At 42.0% G+C, this 12,187-nt stretch overlaps 1 protein-coding gene across 1 annotated transcript; it reads left to right on the plus strand.

Annotated features, from left to right (window-relative positions):
* The first annotated feature begins 445 nt into the window (after positions 1 to 445).
* th2 (tyrosine hydroxylase 2) lies at positions 446 to 9,509 on the plus strand. The gene is made up of 12 exons (XM_058065814.2): positions 446 to 684; positions 3,603 to 3,777; positions 3,881 to 3,969; positions 4,030 to 4,097; positions 6,254 to 6,304; positions 6,379 to 6,524; positions 7,298 to 7,433; positions 7,511 to 7,580; positions 8,656 to 8,712; positions 8,813 to 8,908; positions 8,987 to 9,120; positions 9,180 to 9,509. The coding sequence occupies exons 1-12, from the start codon at positions 451 to 453 to the stop codon at positions 9,343 to 9,345; spliced, it is 1,422 nt and encodes a 473-aa protein (XP_057921797.2). The 5' UTR covers positions 446 to 450; the 3' UTR covers positions 9,346 to 9,509.
* The last annotated feature ends 2,678 nt before the right edge of the window (positions 9,510 to 12,187 follow it).

Raw genomic sequence — 12,187 nt, forward strand, 5'->3', positions numbered from 1 at the left:
AAGCAAATTATAAATAATGCGGTGCCATTTGTATTTTTCTGTATTTGGTCTTAATAATAATATCATTTATTACAACTGATAATAGCCTATTTTTTATCATTTATTATTGCGAGCACAAAAAAGACATTGCATTATATGTATAATAATAAGTAAATTATGAATAAGGCAGTGCATAGTAACAGTGCATAAGTAGTGAGTTTGTTTATTTTTGTAATGTAATGTTATATCACATGTGGTAACATTTATGTAACCTCTTTTGCTTGAATGCCCCCACATGGCGAAGTTAGGTAACATTTATTTCTATGTTTTGTGAGTGTTTGGTCACGGCACGGTGACGCAGAAGGTGCCCCAAAAAGGGCATCCTCATCTCCATAGAGCACTCTGATGAAACGCTATTTAAAGGTGCACGCCACCAGCTGATGGTGCAAACGCACACACGCACACACACTGATGAAGACGGACAGCAGTGCGGGCCAGGCGGGGCCCTTCGGCGGCAGGAGGCAGAGTCTGATTGAGGACGCCCGGCGGGAGCGCAGCAGCGTTTCGGCGGGCCTCCCGGGGCCCTCCCGGCTTGTGGATGGAAACGTGTTTGAGGAAAAGGAGGGCAGAGTGACCCTCAACTTGCTGTTTGCCCTCAGTAACGAGAAGAATTCTGGATTCTTCAAAACAGGAAAAATATTTGAGGTAACGCGGGTGGGACGCGCCCAACACAAGAGCTGTATTTCGAGGTCTGATAAGTTCATTCATTCATATGCTCATAATTGTTCATTTAGACATGAAAATAGCTTAATGATGGAGTACATTTGTGTTGAATATATACTTTTATATTTACCCTGACTATGATAAGAATAAATATTTGCACATTGCATATTGGACTCTTTTAACATTCTATGCCAGATTGTAACCCATCTGGTCTGCACGTGTTGAGAGCGCTGGGAATGATGGTTGTGCACACATTAAAACACAGGTGTCAAAATCACGGCCCCAGGGCCCAGATTGAGTCAGTGTACACCTGAAAATTAAGTGTACATATTTAAAATATATATATTTTAAATTGTTTTATATACTTATTAGATTAATCAAGTTAGTTAAATTAGTCAATCAATGAAAACATTTTATTGCAATCAATCACATTTTTGTCCATTGTTAACTCTAACAGATAGACATCTTTGCAAGCTCATTTTAAAGTTTTTATTACACCTGTAAACATTCATTCATTCATTCATTTTCTATCACTTATCCTCACAAGGGTTGCGGGGGTGCTGGAGCCTATCCCGGCCTATCCCATATGCCAGCCCACTTCCTCTGGTTTGTGTTGGTGTCAATTTTAGGGGAATCTCTCATTTAGTCTGTCTTGTTTAGCAAATATTGCTTCTGTCCATTTTCCATGCTGCTTATGCCCACTACGGTCGCAGGGTGTGCTGGAGCCTTTCGCAAATATTCATTCATTTATTTTCTACCGCTTATCCTCATGAGGTCACGGGGGTGCTGGAGCCTATCCCAGCTGTCTTCGGGAGGTGGGGTACACCTTGGACTGGTGGCCAGCCAATCACAGGGCACATATAGACAAACAACCATTCCTACCCACATTCATTCCCATGAACAATTTGGAGTGGCCAATTAATCTAGCATGTTTTTGGAATGGGGGAGAAAAACAGAGTACTCTGAGAAAACCCACGCATGCACGGGGAGAACATGCAAACTCCACACAGAGATGGCCGAGGGTGGAATTGAACTTGGGTCTCCTAGCTGTGAGGCCTGCGCACTCGCCCGCCAAGTAGTTAGTGCCATGAGTGGTTTATTCAGTTTTTCATGAATTACCCTTGTTGTTTTTTTATGTTTTAAATATATTTATTAGAGCTGCCAAACCATAAAAACATTTAATTGCGATTCATCACATTTTGTCGGTAGTTCACTCATAATTTCTCACCAGAATCACCATAGACATTTATATCCATAGTAAGTGTACCTTCAAGTTTTCATCTTAATGTTTTTAACACACCTGTAAGATGAGATTGGGTAATTTGTTGCAGCTCGTAACCCCCATTTTAGCTGGCAGTAGGAACAAGCCAAAGAATATGACAATTTCAAAAATACCTCCAGTGCTCCGGCGGTTTCTCCAGCTGGGTCCAGCGGGTGGTGTTTGGGACTTGGATGCTCCGGTATCCGGAAAGCCATCGGTTGCGGTTGGGGCTTTGAGGCTAGGCTCGCCATTCCGGGCGCCCTTTTCTTTGAGCATTCCTGCTCTGTGTTTGTTCCTGCTTGTGGCTTGGCATCGGCTTGGCTGCGTTTGGGCTGAGGGTCAAACGTGGGCAGGTTAATCGTGCATCAAAAAATATCTGTGGTGTTAAAGGGAACACGCATTTGCACGTTAAATTTCACAGCCCTAATATTGATGTTATATAGAAAATAATAAACACTTTCAAATATCCAAAAGACAATCTTTCATGCAAAAAGTGTATGCTCCCAAACTTTGTGCAGCATGCAAGTGGACTTTCTTTCTTAGGAATTATGCAATAGTAAATACAAACGCAAGTTAATCGTCAAAAGTGATTATACATACATATACAGTAAAGTCTCGTTATATCGATATCGGTTATAACGAATTACTACTTATTACGATACTATTTTCATTTCCCGGCAAATTTCTAGTCTTTTATGATATAATTAGTTCCGTTAGTACATACCCGGTTATTATGATAATCCGGTTACTACGATGCCCTTTTCATCTTCCGCCAGCCAATTTGGTCTGCTTATATCGATACAAAAGCAGCTTAAATCAATCTTTGCTTAAGGATTTCAATACCAAAAAAGAACACGGCGAACGGCTGCTTCCAGTCAACTTTATTTTTCACACTTCCACCACCGATTCCCGCACTTCCTGGTTCACAGGTCATGCTCAACCCGCCCCACATGGCTGGCCAAACACATGCCTGCAACAGAAGAACCAACTGACATAGCATACGTACACACCTATTCCAACGAAGACACAAGCGTACAAATACATGTATTTAATTGTGTTGTATTCAGATATCTTTTTATCGTTTGTGGTTTCTCTCGTGTGTATAGATTCTATAGATTCTATACACACGAGAGAAACCATGAACGCAGTTGGTTCTTCTGTTGCAGGCATGTGTTTGGCCAGCTATGTGGGGCGGGTAGAGCATGACCTGTGAACCAGGAAGTGAGGGAATTGGTGTGTGTGCTGTGCTCTGGTGGTGGAAGTGTGAAAAATAAAGTTGACTGGAAGCAGCCGTTCGCCGTGTTCTTTTTTGGTATTGAAATCCTTAAGCAAAGATTGATTTAAGCTGCTCAACATTGTTCTATACTATAGAACAATGTCGAGTGCATTATTGCCCACTTTTAATGCAGTTCGGCGCAAGATCGGATATATGGATAGTCCGGTTATATCGGTATTTTTTCCGACTCCCGAGAATATCGATATAACGAGACTTTACTGTACATGCTTTCATATATACAAGCGGCAACCACAACTACGATGTGGCCCATGGTGAAAACCAGTTTCATTAGAAGAGCATCCCTGGAAACGTCAAGACCGATTTATTATGATTTTCAAGTGTGTGTGTTGTGCACTTTTGCAGACATTTGAAGCCAAACTTCTGCATGTGGAAAGTCGACCGGGGAAGAAGTCAAAGAACATCACGTCAGACTTGGAGTTCTTCGTCAAGTGTGAAGTCCACAGCTCCGACTTGGATGTCTTCATCAACTCGCTGAAGAGAGTGGTTGACAACATCAGGTCCCTTCCAGAGGAAAAAGGTAGGGTTCGAGGGTTGGTTACCGGGCACCAATTTGCATGTTTTTGTTGTAATGATTATGTTTATTCCAGAAGCCTAACAGGCTCTTTTTGTCTGGTCCACAGTCCCCTGGTTTCCTCGACAGATAAAAGAGCTGGACAGATGCAACTTGTTGATAACCAAATTTGATCCAGACATGGACAAGGACCATCCGGTGAGCGAATGCGTTTCCGTTAAAAAAGAAAAGAAGATGTCAACTTGACTTTTGTCACAGGGCTACGCTGACCCAGAATACAGGAAGAGACGTGCTTTCATTTCCGAGCTGGCCTTCAGATACAAACAGTGAGTCCAAACAAAACAACACGTTGTCCCTCGTTTACAGCGGTTAAGACACTACCAGGATAAGCCAATTTCCTCCATTTAGGATTCAGTGTTAACTCATTCAATATGACAGACGTATAGATAGGTTTTTATAAACCCCAACACCCGATCCCAACAACGTATTTCTACGTCTTTTACCTTTTTTTGTACGGGAGGCAAAAAGAGGTGATAACGCAACTCTCCACTCATAGATTTCACCTTAGAACAGTTTTGAGAAGCGCTCAGCAGAGATCACGTGAACGGAAAAATCCCAGATGACAGGGAGGAGGAAGTGAGAGAGCGTGGTCGAGTGTAGTGTGCAAATGGTTACACATTGTAGGGACATTTTAACATTTAATTTCATGTTCATACATTTTTGTGTCGTTTACATTGGTATAGTTGCTTAGCCATTTCAGCTGTCACAAAAGCAAAAAATATTTGTGTCAAAGTGAAAGTTATGCTTTAAATGTATCTTCTCAGAAAATAAATAAAATACAATAAAATATATATTATTATTATTATATAATATATATGAAAATAAAATAAAATAAAACAGTCAAGCGTAAAATTCATTAAAATGCTATTGCACGAGGATTATTCCTTAAGGCATTGAGGGTAGTTACTGCGGTTGGGTAAAAACTGTTTTTAAGTCTGTCTAACAAGTACAACGAAATTGAAAAAGTGCCCAACAGTCAGTGCATCATTCATATATCAACTACATTAAGAATAAATAATGAGATTTAAAAAAAAAAAAGTAATAATAAATAAATAAATGAAGAAAATAAAATAAAAATGTATCATTTCAGATAAAGCTGGTTTTCTCTCTCTTTTTTTTTGTCTGGAACTGATATTTTCCTGAAACTTACCTTACTTATGTTCTACTGCTGATTTCTAAAGAACAGAAATGTTTATGTGGTCAAAGAGCATCTTGAAAGATAAAGAGTTAATAAGTGGAATATTGTCATGGATCCTTTCTAAATTTAGTTTTTAACATTACCCCCCCCCCCCCCATTCCCCGTGTGTATTAATTTTTCAAAATTTTCAGTGGTATAGAAGTGATAACTGGCACACAAGCCTACAGCGCCCTCTCGTGGCTGTCGCAGTACCAGCCAAATCAATAAAAAAAGTGCAATGTACAGTACTGAATACACGGTACACAACAAACAGGTTGTTAGATAATAAAGGACGCCTGTGAGAGAAGCGCAGGAGGGGATCAGTGTTGCCAACTTAGTGAATTTGTTGCTATATTTAGCCAGCATTCACAGCTCCATAATTATCGGCCTGATATCAGCATAAAAATGCAATATCAGTCGATATACACGCTCAAAAGTTTAGGATAACTTGGAAATTTTTTTGTCCAGTCTGAGATATGGCTTTTTTTGGCAGTCCTGCCATGAAGTCCAGAATCCTGAAATCGCTGCTTCACTGTTGACGCTGACGCTGGTGTTTGACGGGTACTATTGAGTGCAGCTGTCAGCTGACCCCCTGTGAGGCATCTTTGTCATCTTGCACAGTTGTGCATCGTTTTTCTGTCCTTGTTAGACCCAGTTTGTGCCTCTCTCTGGAGGGAGTAGTTAACAGCATGGTAAGAGATCTTAGTTTAGATTTTTAGATGGGTTTTCTAATAATCTATTAGCCTTATAAAATGATGAACTTGGATTAGCAGCCATACCAGGAGATTGATGCAGAGGACTGACAGTTGTTGATAGTAGGCCTCTATGCAAAAATGTAGATCCTTCTTTGAAAATCATCTGATTCATTTCAATTGTTTATGAAATGGATAAAAATGTTTGTGAAATGGAAAAAATGTGTTTGTGAAATGCATGAAAATGTGTTTTTTTCTTTGGAAGACAAAGAAATTTGCAAGTGATCCCAAACTTTTGAGCGGTAGTGTATGTAGCATATTTTTTTCCCGAGCTTATAAAATGGCGTATGCAACACATACGAGTTCATTCCACCACATTACATATGTCATGTTACACATATCGGTATGGGAAATTGAGAGTTGGACAATATCAGCATATCAGTTTTCGGCAAAAAGCCAACATGGGACCTCCCGAATTATACATAATATTAAGGTCATGTGACACCTAGCATAATTATGTCAGTATGACATTTGTTCGTCCTTTTGATTGCAGAGGTGACCCGCTGCCCGAGGTGGAGTACACTGTGGAAGAAACAGCCACATGGTGAGAAGATAGATGCTGACGAGTCATGAAAAGCATTTCTTCAAATATGTTGTTGCTGTTGGGGTTTTCAAAAGGAGGGAGGTGTACAAGAAGTTGCGCAGCGTTTACCCCAGTCTGGCCTGCTGGCAGTTCCTGGACGGGTTACAGCAGCTGGAGCGAGAGTGCGGCTACGGAGAGGAGCACATCCCTCAGCTCAGAGATGTCTCCGCCTTCCTCAAAGGTGACACTGCTTCCTGCTATCCACCCTTAGAGAAGCACATATACAATTTGGATACGGTGTTGATAGAGACTCAAAATGGCATCACATACACGCTCCAAGAATCTTTAACAATGCTCAGAGCTTTTTTTTAGCACAGCGAGCGCTGTGAAGGTCGTCCAGTGAGGGAAGGGGGCAACCAACTATCCTCTGCGCCGTGTTGATGTTGTCTGATAGCTATTGGATCGCACTCGGCATCAGTAAAAACCTTCATTTGGGTCGAGGATGGTCCCGAGTCTTGATGGACAGTCAATGGGAATCATCGCCGTTCAGAGAGAGAAAGCTTTTTTTGCCTTTGCCATCAGTAGATCATGCTAAATGACACTAAATGGCTTTCATTACACATTTCTGACAAGATTTTGTCTTTTAAAGGCTGTGCTCTTCCACTGTTGATCAGCTGATGAACAGCCTATTTCCTTAAGAGCCAACAGCGCAACATGTAAATTCTTGATCAGGATTGTACAGTATGTGTACAGACGTTGGACTCGAGTTAACTCATTTTGAACATTCCTCAGCCAACACCATCAAGCACTGTGTAAGGATGGCCAGCTGCCGAGAGTTTATCAAAAAATGAGAACTGGATGTTGTTCAGGTTTTTAACCAGCCTGTAACCTTGATGCTGTCCCTACAAATGATGATCAGGGTGATGATCAAGTGGGATTCATCCCAAAAGATGCAGAGTTGTTGGTTGTTTGATTTGTCCGTCGGAACAAGCATGACCACGTTGTCCTTCTCAGAGAAAACAGGCTTCCAGCTGCGCCCTGTAGCCGGCTTGCTGTCCGCCAGAGACTTCCTGGCCAGTTTGGCCTTCCGAGTGTTTCAGTGCACGCAATACATCCGCCACTCGTCAGCGCCCATGCACTCACCCGAACCGTGAGTCCCATCATGTCGTCCGCTCCACAGAATTCAAACGTTTGCTCCTTTCACAGATTTTCCACCTCCTTCCACAGAGACTGCTGTCATGAGCTGCTGGGACACATTCCGATGCTGGCCGACCAGGAGTTTGCCCAGTTTTCCCAGGTAGTCGCATGTGCTACACATCAGGCTTTGTTTGATGATAAATGACAAGAAATGTTACAACTACACCCTGTCCACACTAGATTTGTTTTTTGGCAAGCTACAAAAAAAATGGCGCATGTAGCAATGCTACAGACCGTAAAAACAATGTAATACACAAGACACGTAATGAACGAGGTCACTGACAGTGTCGGTCAATCTTTCAGTCAGCTAACACCACCCACCCACAGAGCAAGGCGTGAGTGACGATAGGACAAGACAGGCAAGCACGCAGATAGTCCAGCCCAGTGGCGTCATTAGGCCTATTTTAGGGGGCTTCATTTTAGGGGGGCAAATTTGATCTTTTTTATTGATTTTGTTTTTTTGTTTTTTTTACAAAGCCCCCTAAAATAGGCCTAATGACGCTACTGGGTGGGACTATCTGTGTGCTTGCCTGTCTTATCATATCGTCAGTTGTGCCTTGCTCTGTGGGTAGGTGCGGTTAGCTGACTGAAAGACAGAGAACGAGAGATTGACCGACACTGTCGGTGACCTCATTCATTCCGTTCACAATAAAGAAGTAGTTCTTTTGACCCGTTTGTTCATGACCGACACACCACTAGTCCATGGAAATATTCACGTTATGTTGGCTTGTCGATTTTCCACTCAGGAAGCCATTTTCAAACCGTTCGAGTGCCCCCAAACCACCAAACATATATGACAATATATTGCAATCTACTCATTTCATTTCTACTACGCTAATCTTGTGCACTGTGCGTGTATGCTAATGGCCCCGCCTCCAGACTGTATGACTGACAAAAGGGCTCACTCTTGTGCCCATGGCAAAATGTTAAAGGCTGGCGAAACGATCAAACTCATTTTCATTTATTGTGTGATTAATTCATGAAGTTATTATCGTCCCAGGCATTTTCTTCCTGAACGAGAAATCTTAGTTATGATCCAGTGAAACATAAAATTACATATTTAAGCAGGACTCCCCCGCACCCCAAAGAAAAAGTCCTGAAGCAAAGCTCGAACTAAAACAGTCCTCATACAACACTGACTTGAACAACATTACTAACCATCTGATCACCTCCAGGAGATCGGACTGGCCTCGCTCGGAGCCTCTCAAGAAGACATTGAGAAATTATCCACGGTAGGTCTTCCCTATCCAAACAAGAGGTTTACTTTCGTAGAGAACTCTATGGCTTTAGCGGCATCTAGGAGCTAAAGACAATGTCTGCATGTCAGTACAGCTATACTGGTTCACTGTGGAGTTTGGACTCTGCAGACAGAACGGAACCATGAAAGCTTACGGCGCCGGCCTCCTCTCATCTTACGGAGAGCTTCTGGTGAGTGATCCCCGTGGTCACGTATGGAGGATTTCATGGCATTCCGCTTAGCTTGTCATCCTGCTGTCTGTCTTCCAGTATGCCCTGTCCAATGAGCCGGACTATAAACCGTTCAACCCAGAGGAAACCGCCGTGCAGCCGTATCAGGATCAAACCTACCAGCCAGTTTATTTTGTCTCGGAAAGCTTTGAGGAGGCCAAAATGAAACTGAGGTATTGTCCTCTAAGGCAACACATCATCCGAGCTGTTGCATCTTTGTTCTCTTTGACAGAAAGTACTCTGCAGCTATCAAGAGGCCCTTTGCAGTGCTCTACGAGCCCATCACCTGCAGCGTCAACGTTCTGGATCAGCCCAGCAAGATTCAAAGCGTACTATGCAGGATGCAAGAGGACCTGAAGTCGCTGCAGGGTGCCTTGGAGAAGCTCAGCTCCTCCTGAGGGCAGCAAGACAAAAGACTGGACAGGAATTACACAAATAAAACAATTTGCTCTCCAGTTGCTTCACTTCCTCGTCTCTGTCAGTGTATTGTGAAGATGAAAGATTTATTCTGGAGACGTCATGTCTTTAACATGAGCCTATTGTGAATGATTTCGGTATCAAGTTCCCTCGGATGGTCAAAGCTGGAGCCAGCTATGAGGCTGAGCACACCCGGGCAGGTCACCGGGACCTGACAGTCGACCAGCGCCATCCGCGTGGCTGCTCTCAGAGCTGGAAGACGCTCCTCTTTCTTTCAAATCTTCCAAGAGATGACAGATTTGGGGCTGCTGAGGTTTTGACAGAGGGCCGAGGTTCTGATCGCCACTGGCAACACGGCACAATGGAGGCACGCTTATCGATGCTCCGCAACACTCATCATCTTCACTATCAACAGTGTCAAGTCTTCGGAGTGGCTGCCTTGCACTCTCACTTCCAATAAATCCAACTGTACAGTAAATTAAATCCTGCTCTGGCCTTCGTGGGAAGCCTTGGGTTGGGGAAGAAGAAAACAATAGTGTGGGAAGTAAGAAGAGAGTGCAGAGACATTCACTCCCTCCTCGCATCAGACACCACATCCACAAACGTCAAATCCACAAACCCCAGAGAAACCGTGTCCGGGATCCGATTCTGCCCAGTGCCAAATAGCAGCAGGTTGCCTCTGCAAGAACAAGGGCATCCAGTGAGATTCTTTCATGCTGCTGGCTGTATCATCTTGACTTAAGTGTTTTCATGGACGTCCCAACCCAACATTAGTCCGCTTGCCTTCTTTGAGCACGTAGCGTAGCAGAGGTCATCGGGTTCCTCTAGTCCTGCGAGGTCAGCACCAAGTTCATGAATTGATTTGAACTCCTTTTGAGGCTTAATAGTTAACAAATCCTCTTCAGACGAGTTCACTGAGAGGACATGCAACAGCTTGTGTGCATTTGCTGCAGAGATGGACAGACTGACTGCTGGTCTAGGTGTGTTCTATCATCCAAACACGAACCTTTGGTTGTCCGCTGTAGCAGCTACATGTCATGCATCATCTTCGCTCCACATAGGCTGGATCAGGGGTATCCAAAGGGTCGACCGGGGGCCATTCATGGCACGTGGCACAACTAGAAGAATAGAATTTAACAAGAAAAAGAAAAAAATTATTCAAAAAGGAAGAACATTTTAGAAGAATAAAGTTTAAAATATTAAGAGACAAATAATGAAATCTAACAAGAAAAAGTTGTAGTTTTATGAGGATAACATAAGAATATGAGGAAAAATAACATTAAAGAAAAAATACATTTCAAAAAAGTCATAATATTATCAGGAACAAACAAGAAATAATTAAAAATGTGGTTGTTTCAATAAAGTAAAAAATATTGGGAATAAAGTCATAGTAGGAAAGTTAAAATAGTTTAAAAAATGTATCACAAAAATAAAATAAAATGTCCAAATGAGCTCTTCTATGATTGTATGAGAATAAACCAGAGGAAAAGGATGTATTCCAACAAGAAGAAAGTTACACTTTAATATTCTGAGTGAAAGTGTAATTTTAGTAGCGTAGAGATGAAATATTATATTAAAAAGTTTTTTTCAAGTTGTAATATTATGAGAAATCAAAGTAAATAAATATCTTATATCAACATTAGAAAAATAAAGTTGGTTACACTTTAAGTACACAAAATTCCAGGATTAAATGAGGAACAAGCCCACCTAACCACTACACATTCGTTACTCAGTAACAACTCTAAATGTATGTGCCTTAGTCATTAAATAAAATAACTACTGTATTTTTGTGTATCTTATTGTGAAGTGAGAACATAGTTTTTGAAAAATATGGGAATAAAGTCATAATATTACAAGCAGAAAGTATAAACATTTGGAAAAAAAGATATCTATAAGGTCAAAGTGTCTTTCATCCTTTAAGGTTGAATGTGAGGTTGCGGTATCAAGGTCACAAAAAGGCTCTCACTTCATGTTGTTCCACTCCTCCGTCTTCAGATGGCGCCCTCGGGTCACTGAGTCCTGCAAGGCCAGTCCAACCCAAGCCTCATATTTCAGGGGGAAAAGTGTACACTTTGGAAAACATTCAGAGTGTGCACAGACCATTATGGTTTCTCTGGGTTGTGTGCAGCTGCTCCAGTACCACTTGCCCCCAAAAGCACAGCAAACACTGAGCGGCGACCACATTGGACTCGTTCAAACGAAACCATCGAACAAGGAGAGTGGTAGCATGTTATGCTTTGTGGACGGCGGTTTAACCTGGGCCGGCCAAGAAACATACAAGCTTGACGTACTGGTTTTGAAAGACCGAAGGTCTTTAAAGGCCTCGCTTTGTTCCTTTTACACGTTGTTTGACAGAAGAGTAAGATGATTCCTTGGGAGGCAATGAACACAGACTTGATGGAGGTCCTGCGTAGCTCTACCAGGTTTGCTGTTTCACGGTCAGCTGGCCTATAAAACATATTGAAAAATAAGTTATACAGTACGTAGTGTTGTGGTTGCTAGGCATCAGTAACCTTATGAGACATGACGTTAGATGATTACCTTTAACGTTGCATGGAGACAAAGCAGAACCAAGTTCTCCTCTGTGGAAGTGTGGAAGTGGTAAGTTTGAAACACTTTGTTTATATAAAAATAAAATGGAGACTAACTAGTTAGCGACGACCATTTTTTACAGTACGTCCCTCCAGTTGCAGTAGCCTGCACAATGTGACGTAAACAAAGAATAATAGGAGTGTAAATGTGACTATTGGGGTGTTACTCCATGTTCACAGGGCTCTAATAATGTTATAACTAGAAATACTCCAATCGATATGCCACCGATCA

The sequence above is a fragment of the Doryrhamphus excisus genome, linkage group LG2 (assembly GCF_037039965.1).
Source record: "Doryrhamphus excisus strain RoL-2023G ecotype Guam linkage group LG2, RoL_Dexc_Guam_v1.1, whole genome shotgun sequence".
NCBI lineage: Eukaryota > Metazoa > Chordata > Actinopteri > Syngnathiformes > Syngnathidae > Doryrhamphus > Doryrhamphus excisus.

Bases quoted from the DNA above. Each gene is read 5' to 3' on its own strand.
- th2 (XM_058065814.2), top strand. From the start codon at position 451: ATGAAGACGGACAGCAGTGCGGGCCAGGCGGGGCCCTTCGGCGGCAGG. The intron at 3,970-4,029 runs GTGAGCGAATGC...CTTTTGTCACAG, and splicing joins ACATGGACAAGGACCATCCG to GGCTACGCTGACCCAGAATA. The intron at 6,305-6,378 runs GTGAGAAGATAG...GGTTTTCAAAAG, and splicing joins GTGGAAGAAACAGCCACATG to GAGGGAGGTGTACAAGAAGT.